This window comes from Myotis nattereri (assembly GCF_964212035.1).
Source record: "Myotis nattereri genome assembly, chromosome: 5".
NCBI lineage: Eukaryota > Metazoa > Chordata > Mammalia > Chiroptera > Vespertilionidae > Myotis > Myotis nattereri.
In genome coordinates this window covers 105,636,947-105,656,769 of record NC_138080.1, presented here as the reverse complement: position 1 = coordinate 105,656,769, position 19,823 = coordinate 105,636,947, and the positions used below count along the sequence as shown (strand labels likewise).

Here is a 19,823-nt window from a genome sequence, read left to right as displayed (position 1 = left end):
CAAAATCTTTTCATCTTTTTTTTTTTTTATTTTAAATTACAAAGGATGTTGCATACACAGATGAGTCTGTATCTGACTAGAAGTGCCGAGGGGTTGGAAGGCGACAGAGAACAAAGGCAACATTGGAATTGCCTTTTCTTCTGAAAAGAAAAACTGCACAACTATTAACCAACATTTAATAGAATAAATTTTAAACAGCTCATGCGTCAACAAGATAAAATTCTTTCTAGACAGAAGACAAGACTGAATCCAATAAAGTTTCATAGCTCCAGTTGTGGGGGTGTGGGGTAGGGGACAGGGGAACAAAACAACAGAATCTGATAGCATTACAAACAGGATCCTATGCGGCTATGCAAGAGAGGTGGCCACATTGCATGAACAAATGCTCTGAATTCTTGCCCTTCCGCTCCTCTGTGACTTCTTATGTGCGGTCAGCCCTACCATCACTTAACCACCAATGCTAAGTTACAGGACGAACCCTAGGGACAGAAGGTTAAAAAGGCAGGCAGTGGAATACAGTGTCATAAAAATGTGCTGGGAAGGCAGATACAGTACACACATACACATTTTCTGCTATTTGGTTCTGAAAAAAAAAAAAAAAAAAAAAAGGGCGAAGGGCAAGACACAGTAATCAGTCCCGCTCCCATCCACCTGGACTTTAATGAACGACACCACTGTGTTTACATCGTTATGAAAGAGGCAAACCTAGTTCACCTAGAACTTGGCACACGGTTCTGCACTGGTCACCGACAAGTCTCCAGAATACTATTTGAAAGTAGTTTTAAGGTTCTATTCCCTCACGACTACCCCCAAGTCTTTCTTTTCTAAACGAAAATGGCAGTTTGGCAGAATTCAGTTCCTAGGTGCAATGTCTACAACGTCATTCAGTTTAAGCATGAGGATTATGCTTCAACACATAACCCTGCCTGCCTATTGAAGCGTTCCACATTCAGTAGTACAGTTCATCATCTTTCCCCCACACGCTTATTCCTTAAAACGAAACAACCATCCCTACGGCTGACGGTCATTGTTACATCCCAATGTGTTTGAAATATTAAAAAAGCATGGAGTCATCTTCTCATAATGCCCTTATTAAGATTACAAAGATTACAAAAGAATCCACAAGTATTACGGCACTGTGTGAGACGTATTTGTCATGATTCAAGGGAAGAACAAGACTGGAGTTTTGTGCAAAGTTGTGGAAATGGCCTCAGTTCCATGGGAAATGGTATTCCACAATAGACTTCACTAGAAGGGTAACTGAAACCTTTTACTTTAACACTGAAAGCATAATTCAATGCATTCTCAAAATTCAAGTTTCAAGATTTGGAGAGATGCTAACATTCTGTTACATAATGAACTAGAAAATACTTAAACAGAATTTCAGGAAGACTATATAAAGAAAGGGAACCTAAGTTTTTGTTAATTCCTGCTGAAGGCAACTTGAATTCATCTCTTAGAAAGTGAACTAAATCTTAGCAGCTAAAATATTTTTAAATGTATGGAATAAAGAAAAGCACATCCATTCTTGACATTTTGGTGAATAAACTAACAGCTTTATTAATGAAGGCAAACATCAGATAATTGTATGAGTATTATATATAAAAAAGAAATCCAAACTAACAGCATTGTATTTCAAAAGTACTGTACTTCTGTTTCTTTTAAAGAGACTTGTCATCTGTTTTATAAAACAAACAAAACGGGTACTCTTCTAAAAAATTCTGGAAAAATGAAAGAGTTAATTTCAAGCTGATGAATGGAACACACCTTTCTTTAAATGCAGACTATTGCGAAGGAGCAAATAAAGTCAAGCATCAGAAAGAAGATGTATGACAAATTCACGAAAGTCAGAAAAGAGGGATGTAGTGAAAGTACTGCTAATCTTTCCCCCCCATATTCAAAGACCATTCAAAACTGGTCTTTCATACAAATATAAAATAACTCTAAAGAGAGGGAATTTGAAACCGTACCCATCTGAACTCCTTCATGATGTTTTTGTAATAGCTCTGATTCTCTTACCAAAAAGGTCCAAGTGAAAGACTGAGGAAGTGGAGGGAATGAAGACGTTTTGTTTTCATGTACAAGTAAGGCACAATATAAAGCCACATCATAATCTGTCATGAAGAATATAGGAAGGGACAAGAATCATACATGGTACAGTAGAACAAGCAATCGTATTGACTGAAAAAGTGTGGCACCCAATTCAAAACTTAGACAAGATCTTAACAAGAACAACTGGACAGCATGCTTTCATATGGAGACAAACTCTACAAAGATCCAGTGTATCGAAAACGAGGAAGAACTTTTTTGTGGTTTTTTTTTGTTTTTAAATCATAGTAGTACTAGGTCAACGTTCCTATCATTGCTTTTGGAACAAGGGCTTCACTGGAGGTGAGTTCACAATGCCTTCACTGAAGCAGGGTTCTGGACTTCATTATGACGATCTGGATACCATGTATGAACACAGAAAGCCGTCAGAGAGCTCTTCCCTAACGGTCTTCACCCAAAAACACATGCCACAATTTCAAAAACAGAACATGTACAATTGCTGGGGTTTTTACATTACCCTCATAAGCTCTGTTTGTGTGATACACTAAACGGATATGTTTAATGACAATAGAGGAAGCAGATTATTACTGGCATTAAAGTACAACCATTTCTAGACGGTTTTAAATGCCACAGAGTCCCCTGGTTAAAATGTAAAGCTGCACAGCTTGCCTATGTCATCTTTATGATAAGTTAAACAGCAAGAGTATTTAACTTCCACTCTACATTTTACTGCCAGGTTTTTATTGAGATCAAGTATCGCTGCAGCATTCTGACCAGCCCAGATTTAGCAGCAAATGGCAGGAATCATATAAAATGCATTTTTTTTTTTTAACAAAGTGCTTTTCTAAGATATACATACATATATAAATAGGTACAAAATAAAGTGTCAACATTAAAAAGCTCAACTATATAAAAGCTTTTAACTATTTAACTTAAGTAGTACATATAAAACACTGAAATGCAGGATATGGAATCTACTAAACAGATTCAAAGTCTTTTTTGAAATGCAAGACCAAAAAATCAAATTCTGGTTTGCAGAGAGGAAAAAAGTATCAAAAACCAGAATTTCTAACAGAGCAGCTAGAAAGGGGCAATTTTATAAACCTCATCAGTTGAATCTCTATCATGAAGTGATTTTCATCTGATTGCAAAACTGCCAGATTTTGGAATACATTTTAATTTGCCAGACACACTCTGCCAAAACTTCATATACTTCCAAGTTACAAACTTATGCTTTGCCTTCTCCCACTGAAAAAGGAAACACTTTAAACAATGAACTTATATACTCTATTCAACCATCGATCTGAGCTTATCATCAGTTCAGTGTGAATGCACTAAGCAGGTACATTTCCACCCAGCACACAGGAAATCTGGTGCATCACAGTTCATAATGTCAAAGAAGCTTGGTAAGCATTGCTCAGACGTTGCTGCGTGTTTTAGATCCAAACCTTTGTAAGCTATAGCTTCATGTGCTGTCACTTACAAATGGACGGGGGTGAGGTGAGTAAAAGAAAATGAAATACACTATACAGACAAAATATAACTAAATAATAAATTCTCTGACGGGTAATGGAGAAACAGATACTCTCCTAGCAGCTAAGTCTGAAATTTTTGGTATTATTTTTTTCTGGTTAGGTAGGAATTTTTTTTTTAAAGTATAGTTTTTTCAGACTTCAAACCACAAGATTTGAGAATAAAACAGTAAGAGAGATAGGATGGAAAGATCTGTGGAAAGGTTTATAATGTTGCCTTGACAAAGAAATTTCTCCTCAAGAGATAAAGCTTTAACATAGTTAAAACACTGACTAATGAAGCTGTTTTATGTGAGCAAAACAGAGCACCTAAAAACTAAATGTGTTAATATTTCTCAGTTCTAGAAACTATAAAAGTCACATGTAAGTCTGAAGAAGCTAGTTTGAAAATACCTGTACAAAAATATAAAAATCTATAAATTTTTTTTGTTTTTGTTTTAAGCTTGTGTTGATCTTTGAAAATATTACATGCACAATAATACCTCGATTGGAAAAGTGGCAACTAAAGAATTAGATATTTTTAGCTTTTCTCTTTCTTTACATATATATATGTACATAATACAATAAAAATAATCTGTATTTTGGTTGTTTGGTGGAAGTATACTAAATAACCTTTAAATTTTCAAGGCCAAAAACTATTTTATCAATAGCTTACTAAAATGAAATATATTAAAATTTCCTACAATAAGTGCAGAAATAAAAAGACAGACACCTAAATGGCCACCAACTTATCTACTATGGAAGCGAACTAGAGGAACAGCAAAATAATATTTATACGTGTGGATGCTCCTTCTGTAGATAATTGGACCCAAACAGAAATAAAATTCACAGTTCAGTAAGATCCCTAACCCTGACCTTTTCATTTTCTTTTTTTCTCCTTTTAGTCATACATTCATACAGTATCATGTAAGCTGTGCAAAACTTTACTTAGACTGGCAGTTTGCCATATCAGTTGCATTTGTCTTTGGTACAAAAAATAAAACAATCGTAATAATGTGCAAGTATTTGTCTTCTTCCGGTCAAGTACCGAAATATGAGTTTTCTAGAGCCATCTTTTTTTTTGTTTTTGTTTTTTTTGTTTTTGTTTTTTTTTTTATACAATACATAGACTCTGTGGCATATATCTACATTTCAACATAGTCCTATATACATTCAAAAAATCTGAAAAAGAGTTGCAACAAAAAAACATTTAAACCCCATAATTTTTCCATCTATATATCTTGTTTTTCCTCATTAGGGTTTTCATCATACAAAATATTACCAGTTTTATAGTTTCCCCAAAATACAAGGCACAAAGAATATGCTTTTTTTTCTTACTTGCACAGACATATACATATATATGTGTGTGTGTGTGTGTGTGTGTGTGTGTGTACACACACACACACACACACACACACCATATTGAGCTCGGAAAATGAATATCTAATATGGCACATGGGCATGAGTGCTGGGTTGTGCCATGTACAAGTGACATTAATGGTTGTGGAAAATTCGAACAAAAAGCAATAATTCTAAAAACAATCTAAACTGTTTTTTAAAAATGCTTCCTCGATTTTTTTGTGTGGTTCAGAGCATAAACCTGCCACAATATATGGCATTTACTAATATCTTCACCCCTCCAAAATGTTTTTCTTTAACAGATTTTTGAAATCTGTATCTAAACATTTAGTTAAATATACGAGTTTCAATTCTGATGCCAGTAGCAGTTGTAACCATGGTTTATGCTCTGAAAATGCAATAATCAAGTATTTTGGATCATGCGTCGCTTATGCTACTTAGTTCTTAAAACAATGTAACCTAATTGTAAATGTGTACATAATGCCAAACTGACATGCAAAACAGAATGAAAATTTACAATGAATAACATAACAAACTCAGACATTTCTGACCAGTGGTCCAATGAAGCTGATTACACTTTTGATGCTGGTATCCTTAGTCCTACAAGGCCTCCGGTGGGGTTGCCTTCTGCGGTCTTCTCTAACACTTGGTTAACAAATTCTGAGGTTTGCCCAGCAACTGGGAGGCCTGAGGGAAAGAACAAAAAGGTACACTTAGACACAGAAAGGAGAGGGCATTGGTGGGAGTGTGCTGGCCCTCAGCTGACACGGGTCCCTGGTGAGTGCTCTGCTCCTAGTTACTGCAGCCCAGAAAATAATTCCACAATTAAATTGGAGCCCACAATTTTAAGATTAAAAGGTCAAATCAAGGATGACCATAAAGAATAGTTAATCAACATTTTAAAGTGGGGTAGATGACAAGTAATAACAGCCCAAAAGACAAAAATGCAGAGTTTGCAAATTATCAGACCATACAAAAATGAGACTATAAAAATGGATCAAACAGTGAATGACACGGGAAAGGCAAAAAATAAAGCCATATGAACAAATCCTAACAGATCTTTAATGACAGAACTCAAACCGAATATATATCAAGAATAAAGATGAGCTAAACTCACCTATTGGAGAAAACTGCCAGATTCACTAACAAAGAAAATCCAACTATGTATTATACATAATAATCTAAGAGTGAATTTTATGGTATGCAAATCAAAAATTAAATTAAATTTTAAATGTGTTTTTTAAAAGAGATGTATCTATGTTCAGTGATTCAGAAAGATAGAAATTAAAAGGGTAGGGAAGGGATATCAAGCATATACAAATAAATAGTAAGAAAGCTGCATTCATGATTATAATATCAGATAGGACCAAATTCACAATGATAAAGACTATATTCCATCATTAAGACCTAGCCGTAGGAATCTCATTCAAATGGCCCAGCATTCAAAAGCAAGACCACAGAAAACAGGAGAAGACACTGAAGCACCTTAGAGGGGCTTTGCTCCGTGCTACATTATGTAGATGGGACACCCCTACAGAAATAAAAAGGAAAAGACAAGACCTAATTAAGAACATCTAATAGACATGTACTAGAATTTACACTAATAAAAGAGAAACATGGTAATTGGCATACGACCGCTACCCTTTTCATTGGCTAATCAGCGAGATATGCAAATTAACTGTCAGCCAAGATGGCGGCCGGCAGCCAGGCAGCTTGAAACTAACATGAGGTTTGCTTGCCTCAGTGACGGAGGAAACCAACGTTCCCCGCCTGCGGCTGCAGGCCTCTGAGCCTACAGTTTAAGAAACATTGTAACAAATACCGCCGGACTTCAGCCAGCAGAATCCCAACACTGTAAGCAAAGGCCAGAAACCTACTTTCAGCAGCGGAGGCCTAAGAGCTGGAGCCAAGCCTCAAGCTAAAGCTGGCCCAGAATAAAAAAAAAAAAAAAAAAGGAAAAAAGGAGTGGTTGGGAGCTTCAGTCACCCCCAGCCTGAAAACAGCCCTCAGCCCCTCACCCAGACTGGCCAGGCACCCCAGTGGGGACCCCCACCCTGAAGGGTGTGTGACCAGCTGCAAACAGCCATCATCCCCTCACCCAGGCTGGCCAGGCACCCCAGTGGGGATCCCCACCCTGATCCAGGACACCCTTCAGGGCAAACCAGCCAGCACCCACCCGTGCACCAGGCCTCTATGCTATATAGTAAAAGGGTAATATGCCTCCCAGCACCGGGATCAGCGTGACAGGGGGCAGCACCCAAACCCCCTGATCGGCTCTGCTGTGTGTGTGACAGGGTGCGGCACCCCAACCCCCCCTCCCCCCCGCCACGGGCCCTGCTCTGTGTGTGACGGGGTAGAGCCATAACCTCCCCATCAGCCCTGCCCTGAGTGTGACAGTGGCAGCACCCCAACCCCCTGATTGGCCCTGCTCTGTGGGTGATAGAGGGCAGCGCCCCAACCCCCTGATCCGCCCTGCTGTGTGTGTGACAGGGGGTGGTGCCCCAACCTCCCCATCGACCCTGCCTTGAGTGTGACAGGGGGCGGTGCCCCAACCCCTCAATTGGCCCTACCCTGAGCATGACTGAGGGTGGCATCGCAACCTCCCAATCCGCCCTGCTCTGTGCATGACAGGGGGCAGCGCCCCAACTCCCCAATCGGCCCTGCTCTGAGCCCGACCAGGGCTTGCACCTAGGGATTGGGCCTGCCCTCTGCCACCCGGGAGCAGGCCTAAGCCAGCAGGTCGTTATCTCCCGAGGGGTCCCAGACTGCGAGAGGGCACAGGCCGGGCTGAGGGACCCCCCCTCCCCCCCGAGTGCACAAATTTTTGTGCACTGGGCCTCTAGTTTTACTATAAAATAGAAAATACATCTTCTTTTCAAAAGCCTACAAAACATTTAAAAGTGTAATGATATATTAGGTAGCTATAGAATCTCAATAAATCACAAAAAATAGAAGTTAATAATAAAACTAAGAAATAATGATCCCTTCCTTCTGGAAAATTTTTAATCTCTCTCAAACAATTCTTAGGTCAAAGAGTAAATCAAACCTAAAGTTACGAAGAATTCAGAAAACAATTAAAATACGACATCAGAATTTATGAAATACAGCTAACATAGAGGTTGAAAGAAATTTCAAAGGCTTTTAATTGTTAATAATAAAATAAAAAGAATGAATTAAGCATTTAACTGAAGAAATTAGAAAAACTAATAAATTCAAGAGCTGGTTCTTTGGGAGATTAAGTAAGACAGACTATAACTGACTCAAGGAATAAAGAGCACAACAGGTATCAAATAAAAAATAAAAATGGAACACTAGCCACTGAGAGAGAGGAAATTACAAAACAAAGGCAATTTTAATACATTGGAGGGCCTGGAGGAAGGGAATAATTTTCTAGGAATATATAAATTATCAAAACAGTCCAGAAGGTTATAATCTAACTGACAAATTATCATAGAGGACATAGGATGTTTTCTAAGTTAATTACCAAAAAACCCACTGGACCAGATAGTTTCAAAGAGTGTTCTACCAAACCTTTAAGAAAAAGAAACTGTATCCTGGCCAGTTTTGCTCAGTGGATAGAGCGTCGGGCCTGCAGACCAAAGGGTCCCGGGTTCGATTCCAGTCAAGGGCACGTACCTTGGTTGCAGGCTACCCCCAGCCTGGGCCCTGGCCAGGGCTCATGCAGGAGGCAACCAATCGATGTGTTTTTCTCACATCAATGTTTCTCTCTGTCTTTCCCTTTCTCTTCTACTCTCCCTAAAGATCAATGGGAAAATAGCCTCAGGTGAGAACTAACGAAAAATTAATTAATTTTTAAAAAAGAGGTCACAGTTTGATTCCCAGTTAGGGCACATGATCGGGTTGCTGGCTCAGTTCCCGATAGGGGGCATGCCGGAGGCAGCCAACTAATGTTTCTCTCTCCCCCTCTCCCTTCCTCTCAAATAAAAAAAAAAATCCATAAAAATATACTTGTACAAACAAACAAAAACCCCTTAAGCCCATGGAAAACTTAAACAAGTGACAGGAACCCAAAATTCAAGAGGATGGGAAGAAACTACGAAAAGCTATAAAACCTGCATGGTATCAACAATATCAGTGTTTGTGCAGGATGAGTCAAAAGAAGTAATGGACCTGAGAACAAAAGAAGTCTGAAACAGCCAATAGGTGAATCACCGGAAGGCACAGGAGGCCGACAGGAAACAACTGGACTGTGAGAGATCCCGAACAGTGAGTCCGGGGTGAGTGCAAGGAGCCCACAGGAAGAGGAGAAGGGGCTGCAGTGTGTAGCCCGTGTGAACTCAGAAAACTGACCAGCCATGACTCCCTTGCAGGACAGAAGCCAGACTGGATAAGAATAAAAATTGAGCAAGACAGGGACAATAGATAAGAATGGTCCAGATAAAATGGGGAGGGACACAGAACAAGAAATCTCAGGAAGAAAGCTGCGTGTGCACTAGTGTGACAGGCTGGCCCTGCCAGAGTTCCTCTTCTTGCCCTCACCTGACTGTGGCCTAATGACTCAAATGAATCCCCTCACATCTTTGCTTTTGTACCAGCTTGACCCCTATGAAGGGCACTTCCCTGGTTTGCTTCTCGCTCTCGCTCTCGCTCTGCCCCACCTGCTTGCTAGGGGTTCCCTTAGACTCCGGCCCTGTGCCTCGCTGTGGCCTCACTGTGGCCTGCAGTGACTGGTCTCTCTAGGATGAACTTTCTTTCCCTGCACCTCTCCTGTGTCCTCTCTTGTGGCTGGACATGAATGACCATCTCATGAACAAATGCAATTTTTTTTTTTTACATTAACCGAAAACAGGGGTTTCTGTGAAGTTTGAAGTTAGAAAAGCTATCGTGAACAAAACTTTCTTTTGAAAGTTCAAAAAAAAACTAATTTCACATACAAATAAATAACAGAAAAGTATCAAGGTCAAAATCCCATAAAAAGTAAGACCAGCCGAAACCGGTTTGGCTCAGTGGATAGAGCGTCGGCCTGCGGACTGAAAGGTCCCAGGTTCGATTCCGGTCAAGGGCATGTACTTGGGTTGCGGGCACATCCCCAGTAGGAGATGTGCTGGAGGCAGCTGATCGATGTCTCTCTCTCATCGATGTTTCTAACTCTCTATCTCTCTCCCTTCCTCTCTGTAAAAAATCAATAAAATATATTTAAAAAAAAAAAAAAAAAAGTAAGACCAAAGAAAATAAGAAGATTGCTACAAACATAAAAGTGTGCCTAAAAGGCATGAATAACCATAAAAAGGATGAAAACTATAACCCATTATTATTTCAAAATGAACTGCAAGACATTAAAGAAAATGATACAAGATATGACAGAACAGCATAATGAGAAATAGAAAAACAGAAATAAGACAGAACTCAGAAAAGAATTAGAAATTAAAAAAAATTTAACTCTTGAAATTAAGGCAAAACTAAAAGGAACACAAGGGAGGCCAGGGGATTGTCAAGGGCGGGGAAAAAGGAGACATATGTAATACTCTTTGTAATACTTTAGACAATAAAACAATTAAAAAATAATAATAAAAAAATAAATAAAAGGAACACAAGAGCAAATAAATGTAACAAATAATGCTTTTAAGAGAAACAGAAGTGAAAGGGAGAAAGAATTTTAACATTAAAAATAGGCAAAGAAAAACCAACCCACAGGTAGTAAGTCCTTAAAGAAGAAAACCAAAGCACGGGAGTAAGTCCTAAAGAGACTGGGTGCTGAGTTGGGCCGCAGCCTCTGCCGTGGGTTCCCGAGGAAGCTTGTCCTTCCTCACGTAAAAAACAAAGCTCTACCTCTGTCCCCGCCAGGACACCCACCGCCTCCAGGTCTCCCCTTTGCTGCTGCTAATGACAATATGACTGGCCCTACGATTCGAAAGCTGTTTTTATGTAATTAATGTATGCGCTCTTGTTTATAAATGCCTGATTTAAAGAGAAAAAAAAGAGAGATTGGAAACTACACACCGAAAGAGCACACTGCACACGAGAATAGCAACCTAAAATTACCAATGCCAAGATACAGTCTAGTAAAACTACTGAGATTAAAAGAAAAAGAAAAAAATCCTGTCGACTTCTAGGCAAAAATAGCAAATGACTTATAAAGAAAAAATTAGGCAATTATTAGCTTTTCAACGGCAACACTTAGTGCCAGAGAAAAATGGAGAAACATATGTAACATACTCAAAGAAAGAAAATGAGTCAAGGATTTAGTATCTGGTACAACTGACTTTTAGATGTAAAGGGAATATACAAACTTATCAACATAGAAGGCCTTTAAATAAAAAAATAAGAAGGTAAAAAGAAACTTTTTTTATAATACTAAATTCCTCCCTTTATTTAACAAAGAAAGACTGAAAAGCATTTTGGAGAACAAGAAACAGAAGGCAGAAATGTACTGAAAGAATATAAAACAAATGCTTTAACACAAAGAATATGTGATGTAGCCGAAGCCGTTTTATGATGCCTCAGGGTCTTCACAGATCACGCTCTGCCTCAAAGCCCTAGGGATGCTGCTGATCTGTAAGTGATCTGTCCGGTGCCAGCGTTCTCACGCCTGTGCCTGCGTTAGCTGCCCGTTCTCCCAGTCAGGGAGCTGTGCCTGACTTCAGGATGCCCACCTCTGTTCCTTCCCATGTTGTATAATCTGTTCAGGGATGGAAATCAGGCAGTCAAGTTTGTTAGAATCCTGTGGCGTTTATTAGGGGTAAAACGAATAGATAAGCACCTTGACTACAGTATAAACTGCAGGTCTGACAGCTCAGAGATCTTTAGTTTCCTTTTCCCCAGAGAAAGTTAAGATTGCTAGAAGTTTTTCTTCCTTAAGAGTTAAAATAGTTCAGTGATGAGATCTAAGTACATGTGGTAATGCGCAGTAGATGTTGATGAATGATAAATCTCAAAAGACAAAAGTAAAAGTAGGCAGCCAAGCAATGATTCTCTCTCATCATCAATGTTTCTATTTCTCACTCCCTCTCCCTTCCTCTCTGAAATCAATAAAAATATATTTAAAAATAAAATATATATTTAAAAAAAGAGACAAAACTACTTGTAACGAACAGTAACTACAATGAGATCACTTGAGTTTCTTTTCCTCTTGAAACATATATTTTACGCTACGTTGTTATTGTTATTAAGTTATCCAGTATTCTTCTTACCAAGAGTATCTTTAATGAGGATTTCAAGCTTCTGCCCCATGTTGGGTCCTTTCTCCTCTCTTGGATTCTGTACTCGGTTTACAATCTCTTGCTTGATGGAGTTGATTACAAACAATAAATTATCTGTAAGACAGAACAAGACACTTGGAGTGTGCCACTAACATAGAAGAATTTGCTTTTAATTATGTAATAACAGATATTCAATTAAAAAATGGAAAATATTTAAGAAAACATTAAGCAGTAATAGTTATAAGCTTTCTTATCCAAGCAGACTAATTTCAAATGATGTGCACTTTAAAAATTTATTTTTATTGATTTCAGAGAGGAAGGGAGAGGGAGAGAGAGATAGAAACATCAATGATGAGAGAGAATCACTGACTGGCTGCCTCTTGCATGCCCCCTACAGGGGACCGAGACCACAACCTGGGCATGTGCCCTTGACTGGAATCGAACCCAGGACCCTTCAGTCTGCAGGCCAAGGCTCTATCTACTGAGCCAAACCAGCTAGGGCTGATGTGCCACTTTTGATAAAACACTGAAGACATGTATCAATGTCCACTATCCTGTAAGCAACTTGCCCTATTTGTCCTCATAGCTTTAAGAACAATGACAGTGCCTGGTATATCGATTCATAAGATCTTGGTAAATGTTTATTAAATAAATCAAACAAAGTCCTTCAAAGACTAAAGATTTAAGAACAAATTTCCCTATCTTAAAAAAAGCTTAAAAAGAGCAGAATTAACCAAAAGTAAATAGAAGGAGGAAAATAATAAAGATAATAGCAGAAATCAATGAAATTGAACACAAACACAAAAGAAAGTTAAAGCCTAAAGCTGGTTCTTTGAAAACACCAACAAAATGGATACCTCCTCCTACCCCCAATCCCCATCCCCAGCTACACCAATCGATTATCTATATCTAGAATGAAAAGGGGGTTATTACTTCAGAATCTAGAGCCATTAAAAAGATAATAAGAAAATGCTATGCGAACAAATTGAACAACTTGGATGAAATGGACAAATTTCTTGAAAACAAGAAGAAATGGAAAATCTAACAGCTTATTTCTAGTAAGGAGTTGAATTTATCAAAAAATATTCCGCCCCCCAAAAAACAGATGGATTTAATGGCAAATTCTATCAAACATACAATGAAGAAATAAAATTGATCTTAAAGTTTTTTAAAAAGATAAAGATTATGGCTCACTTCATTCCATAAGGCAAGGATAGCCCAAAACCTAAACATGACAAAGACATTATAAAAAGGAAAAATTATAGACTAATATGCCTACTGAATATAGACACAAAAATCTTTAATGAACTATTTGCAAGAGACTCTACTATAAAAAGGAAAATACACCATATCCAAGTAGAGTTTATTAATAATGCAAGGTTGGTTTTATATTAAAAAATTAGTTAATGTAATTCACCATATTAACAGGTGAATATGTGATATATTAGTAGGAAAAAAAGGATACTACAACATGATTATTCTAATAAATGCAAAAAAAATCCCTTATATGACAATACTAAATACCTATTCTTGATCAATTAAACTAGGAAAAAAATTCAACTTACTCCAAATGATAGAGGCATCTCATCTGCAAAAAGAGCCTACAGCCGACATCATAATTAAATGTGAAAAGTTACTCACTCCCACCCCAAACTTGCAAACCAAGTAATCACCACTTGTGTTCAATGTCCTAGACATTGCAATAGGCAATGAAAATAAATAAAAGGCATAAAGATCAGAAAGGAAGAAATAAAACCGTCCGTATTTAGCCCTGGCTGGTGTGGCTCAGTTGGCTGGAGCATCGTCCCATACACCGAAAGGTTGAGGGTTCAATCCCCGGTTGAGGTGCATTTCTCTCTCACATCAATGTGTTTCTCTTTCTCTCTCTCCCTTCCCCTCTCTATAAAGTCAATAAAAACATATCCTCTGGTGCGGATTAAAAAACACACAATCTTTTCCCTATTTGAGAATGATAATTGCTTCAATAAAAATCCCAGAGCATCTACATACCTACTACTAGAACTGGTAAACAAATTTAGCAAGATAAGATATAAGAATAATACTAAAAAATCCATTTCATATGCATTTATAATCAGCAAAAAGTTTGAAAATAAAGTTTCAAAGATAATTCCATTTACAGCAGTACCAAAAAAATATAAAATACCCAGGAATAAATCTCACAAAAGATATTCAAGCACTCTATTCTGAAAACAATAAAAGAAGATGGAGAGAAATTAAAGAAGCCTTAACTAGATAGAAAGAGATACCAAGTTAATGAATTGGAAAACTCCATTTTGTTAAGATGGTAATTCTCTCAAAATTGATTTACACTCAAAGCAATCCAAATCAAATTTCACTAAGCTTTTTCTTAAAAAGGTGATACATTAATTCTAAAATTATATGGTCATGCAAAGGACCTAGAATAGCCAAAACAACTTTGAAAGGAAAGAACAAAATTGGAGGACTAGCAAGGACTAACACTACCTGACTTTAAGATTTACTATGAAATACAGTAATCAAGATCGTTTACATAAAATAAAGATAGACAAATAGATCAATGGAACAGAATACTGAGTTCAGAAGTAGACCCATACATACCCGGTCAATTGATTGAACAAATGCAAAAATATACAGCCACAGAGATGTATATAATTATGGATAAATACATTAACTAAACAACAGAAAGATAGATGCCAACATGTGTCCAAAGAAACATAGACCCAGAAGGCTCCCAGAGGCCCACCACATGCCCCTGCAGTGTGAGCCAGCTGGGTTCTAAAAGACATACAAATGCCGTGACATTACAATAATTACATCTATACATATTCACAGAGCTCAAACTCAAAATGCTTCAACAGCAAGAAAGAAAAGTAGGAAAATGGAGATTTCCATTCCAAGAAGCCAACTATTGTTTCATCTAATTCATGTACCTTGATTAGAAGGCCATTAATAAATAAAAACATCAGTTCGTTTAACAAGTTATAAACTTCACAGCTGGAAATCCTCTTTCTGCCCTCACAAATGGAAACAAGATAATCACGATCAACGATTAAGAAAAACTACACAAGTTTATGAGCACCGATGTGCCAGACATCATGCTGGACTTAAGAAAACCTCTAGACACACAAATAATAATTGATCATTTTGCCACTGTTTCACTTTCTGATACAACTTAGTCGAAAAGCTACACAGTGAAGTTGACAATTTTAGAGGCAAAGGAACATGCAAACTCTATGGTACGTACCAAGCTTAAGGAACAGTAACAGAGCAAGGGAGAAAGGAGGGACCCAGCTCAAGCCAGAGCTTTCTAACCCCCTAGTGCGCTATTAACACGTTAAGCGCCAAGCCTGTCTTGTCTTCCTTTCCCTTTAGCCGGAGATATCCAATTTCACCAATATGCTGGCGGCACCAGTGACTGACGAGTTCAGGATGCAAAGTATAGTGTCAGTCAGTGGTGACTAACATGGCGCTTAATGTGTTAAGGGTTCTAGGTGTATGAGAATGGTCCTCTCCACCCACAGGGGCCTCTTCTTATGAGTGGGATACCCTGTTATATTCCAGGATGCCTTAGAGATGATCATTTCCTACATGAGCCATGATGTGAAAGATTGAGAAGTACTGATCTAAACCAACGATTCCCAAAATATGCTAGGAGGGTTGCATAAGAGTAACCAAGATGGTGTTCAACATGTAAATTCCTGGGTACTCCTTGCACAGATTACAATTCAGAGGATCTGGGAAGAAGCCTAGCAATCTGTATTTCAACATGCACAGAGACAAATCCAATGTGGAATCGGCCTTGTAAACCAGAGATCTAAACTATCCATTCAAAGACTAAAATAAACAGGAGTCAATACATCTGGCTAACCCAGCAACACCACTATAAAAGTAAGAAATGACTATGCTCACAAGTAAATGAGCTCATCAGAGCAGAGATGAGATGTGTCTGGGAAGCCCCAGATGCAGACACTCACACTAGGACAGGAATGAGTAAGAAGAGAATGTAGCTCACTGAATGGATTAACAAAAGGAGGCTGGGCAGAATACAGGGAAAGCAAATAACAAAACCTAAAGGAAAGAGTGGTCAGCAAAGTAACAGGAGGTTAATCAAACTCTTAAAGGTGTAGGTTTACCATATTCTGTGTTGAGGCCCCATAATTTCACTTTATTAGCTTCATACTGGGCTTTTTTCTTTAATCGACAAGCCCTGTGAAAGGAAGAAACAATTAATTCACTTTTTTAAAGTGAATATTCAGAATATACTTCTCTTTATTGCTGTCAGACATTTTCTAATAGTAACCAAAAACCACTGCCTAACGATACTAACTCATTTACCAAAAACCCACAATATAATAATTTATCCAAGCTGATTTTTAAAAAATTTTAAGCATATTCAAAAATAAAGCCCTCATAGATTGCTGGTGGGGTTATAAAATAGGACATATAGCTACTTTGGGAAGTAGTAACTTCTAAAAAAATTTGCTTTATTACTTTGGAGATAACTACTTAGACAGTTTTTCTTATAAAATTAAACATACACTCCTGGGTATTTACCCTAAAGAGATGAAAACTTATGTTCACACAAACACCTCTAAGTGAATGTTTGTGGTGGCTTTACTCACAATTGCCCCAAACTGTAAACAACCCAAACGTCCTTCAACTGGTGAACGGATAAACTATAGTACATTCCTACAAAGGAATACTACTCAGCAATACAAGGAACAAACTATTACTCCTCACAGCAACATGGATGAATCTCAAATGCATCATGCTGAACCAAAGAACTCAGTCAAAAGGCTATCTGCAGCATGACTCCATCTATGTGACATTCTAGAAACTACAAATAAAACACAGATTGGTGGTGGTGAGGGGTTAAGGGCGGGAGAAGGGTTTACAAAGGACCATGAGGACATTTTTGAAGGTGATGAAAATGTTCAATATCTTGATTGTGGTGGTGCTTATATGATCAGTGTGTTTGTCAAAACTCATAGAAGTGTACTTTAAAAGGGGTGAATTTTAATTACTACAAAATAAACAAAGCACGAGGCTATGATAAAAATTTTCATTGTTATACTAGACTTGTGCCCATTTACCTCTTTAAAATCTTTTTCCATTAAGCATAAATAGTGCCTTTTACTTTCAACGGAAAAATTATAATTCTCTTTTATAAAAGTCCATTTCTGAATAAATGGCTGAGGGTCACATGAGCTTCTACACAAGCTCGCTGCCAGGCTAGCCTCACCTCCTAGACCAGTGATGGCGAACCTTTTGAGCTCAGCGTGTCAGCATTTTGAAAAACCCTAATTTAACTCTGGTGCCGTGTCACATATAGAAATGTTTTGATATTTGCAACCATAGTAAAACAAAGACTTATATTTTTGATATTTATTTTATATATTTAAATGCCATTTAACAAAGAAAAATCAACCAAAAAATGAGTTCGTGTGTCACCTCTGACACGCGTCATAGGTTCGCCATCACTGCCCTAGCCTTCACTCCCATGAATGAGCATGACCAGCACAGACCTGGAAGCCAGCTTGTTCTTTTCCTTCCTTGACCGTGGCCGGGCAGTTAAGGGGAGCTCACTGACGGGGGTCAGGTCACTGATCACTTTGTTCAGTTTCCGCAGCTCATTGCCTATCTGCAGCAGTTTTTTAGGGTTGGGAGTCAGGTCTTCCACGTCAGTTCTCCTTGACTTCTTTACTGCGTATTTTCCTACAGACGGTTTAAACGAAGTTTAAGTTACACCATTTTACTTAACAGGAGATACATTTGTACAGCCATATTTTAAAACCACATCTCCCTTACCCCCCTTTTCTGGCTCAGAAGTCTTGGCATGTTTCAGAAGTCTCAGAATGTTAGCGCCCTCTGCTAGAACCGCTAGCCTTCTCTCTTTCCCACCTTGTGACAGCAAGAAATGGGGGTAATATGATGCAGCTCCATCCAGCCTTTCCATTCCTCATCACCTCTAGGTTTCCAGCCCCAGTGTGACAGATACTTATTATTTTCATGATAGTAAAAAGCATCTCAAACTTTAGGACTGGAGTGCAGGTTCACCTGCATACAATAATCAGGGCTAGGGTGTAATACTGTATATGGTCAGAAAATGATTTTGGAGATTTTAGATCTTTGATGCTCTGACTGAAAATGTGTCAAATATGGAGAGTCTTGTGTTGGATTCAAAAGTCCATCAAGTAAAGGTTGCCTTTGTTGAAAGGTCTTCTTTGGTTAGTTTGGTATATAACTCATGGAAGACTCCAGGGCTCCTGCCCTATCCCTGCAGGCGCGAGGGATGGCCCTGTCCTCAGAACCACGTACACCACACAACTTTCCTAGTACTCTCCACGTGCTTTCTGGACCTATTTATTGGTCCTGTCTTTTCACTGAGGTAGAAAAATTGATCTCAAGGCAAAAACTGGGTTTTTATTCATTGAGAGACAGTGAAGTATAGACCTGGGTACCAGGGAAAATGAGGCACACATATACTTCTGATCCAATTCCAGTGTCAAAAATGCTTAGCAACTGAAGTCTGTAGCATGAGTGATTATTAAACTGTGTACTGAGCACCAAACTTACTAATGCCCTCCACTATGGGTTGATGTAAAAGGATGGAACAGATTTTGGATTAACATAAAAATAACATTTTTGCAGAAGGAATTCTATTTAATTATATCGTCCTGGGTTCACAATTCGAAATTTGACCTAAGATTATAAGCTTCTCTCAACCCTTATTTTCCACTCTTCTCTCTCCATTCCTTCTCCTACAACTATTTTTCCTTTCTTCCTGCCCGCCCCTTCCTCTTTCTTCCCACCACTGTGTGGATCCCAATCTCCCCATTTATTTTAGGCCTCGAGACTGAATGAGAATGAAAGTGAGTGCTGGAGTCCGTTCTCTTTCTTCCCAACCCTATGGTTTATATAGCAACTGTGACAGGTCAGAAATCAGCAATTCCCTAATCATTTCTTGGAAGTAACTAGACATGAAATCATTTTTGCACAGGCTTGCCTCCCTGTTTTGGCAATGGTTCTCAACCCTGGTAAAGAGATTTGTGCAAACACAGCAGCTCTGCTGCTCCGCTCTCCAGTTTGCTAGGAAGGGTTGAACACCTACATACAATGATTAAACATGTAAAGTGACACAAAACCTTTGATCACAATACCCTCTTACCATGATGTAAGCCATTTTTCTGATACACATTACTTGGCAAGGTGTCCCGGTTCCATTCCGATGGCCTTAGCATCCTCTCTTGCTGTGATGGCGTGAGTTGTTCACTGTACTCCCAGAAGTACCTTCTTTTACCTCTCTTCCGAGAGGATACTGAAGTCATCTCCTTCAAGTCTTCCATGGAATCATTTTCATAGCCTTAAAAAAAAGAAAGCCCCCACCCCAATGTTTAAGTGCCATAGATTTCAATAAACCAATCAGGACAAACAAAAAGATCCTTCTATTTGTCACTTGATACATTTCCTTTCATCTGAAAACATCATTGCTTATCACTGGCATGTCAAAGATTACAAATTAGGTCTATAAAATAACTTTTCATATAGAATCTCTAACTCAAAATATTCAGAGATACTATCCTCTTGGTGTTTCTCTTTGGTTTTCATACGTTAGTATATGACACTCTGTATCTTCACATAGGATTGAGAGAATAACAAAATACAACTACAGAAATGTCAAAAGCACCATGAGATAATGGTACTTAGCCACTATCCTGTGATCTTAAAATGTCTTCTTTTTAAT

General features: G+C 38.3%; 1 protein-coding gene across 2 annotated transcripts in view; it reads right to left on the bottom strand.

The window, feature by feature from the left end:
- Positions 1–2,328: 2,328 nt before the first annotated feature.
- Positions 2,329–19,823, bottom strand: part of CREBRF (CREB3 regulatory factor) — a 47,291-nt gene continuing 29,796 nt past the window's right edge. The window contains exons 5-10 of one of the 2 annotated variants that reach the window (XM_081092932.1): positions 19,248–19,442; positions 17,605–17,794; positions 16,213–16,286; positions 12,071–12,193; positions 5,471–5,606; positions 2,329–2,444 (exon numbers count right to left, since the gene is read on the bottom strand). In XM_081092932.1, the coding sequence (XP_080949058.1) occupies positions 5,491–5,606; positions 12,071–12,193; positions 16,213–16,286; positions 17,605–17,794; positions 19,248–19,442 (698 nt within the window). In that variant the 3' untranslated portion in view covers positions 2,329–2,444; positions 5,471–5,490. Of the gene's footprint in view, positions 2,445–4,020; positions 5,607–12,070; positions 12,194–16,212; positions 16,287–17,604; positions 17,795–19,247; positions 19,443–19,823 lie in introns of those variants that run through there. The other variant, XM_081092931.1, reaches the window with a different exon arrangement.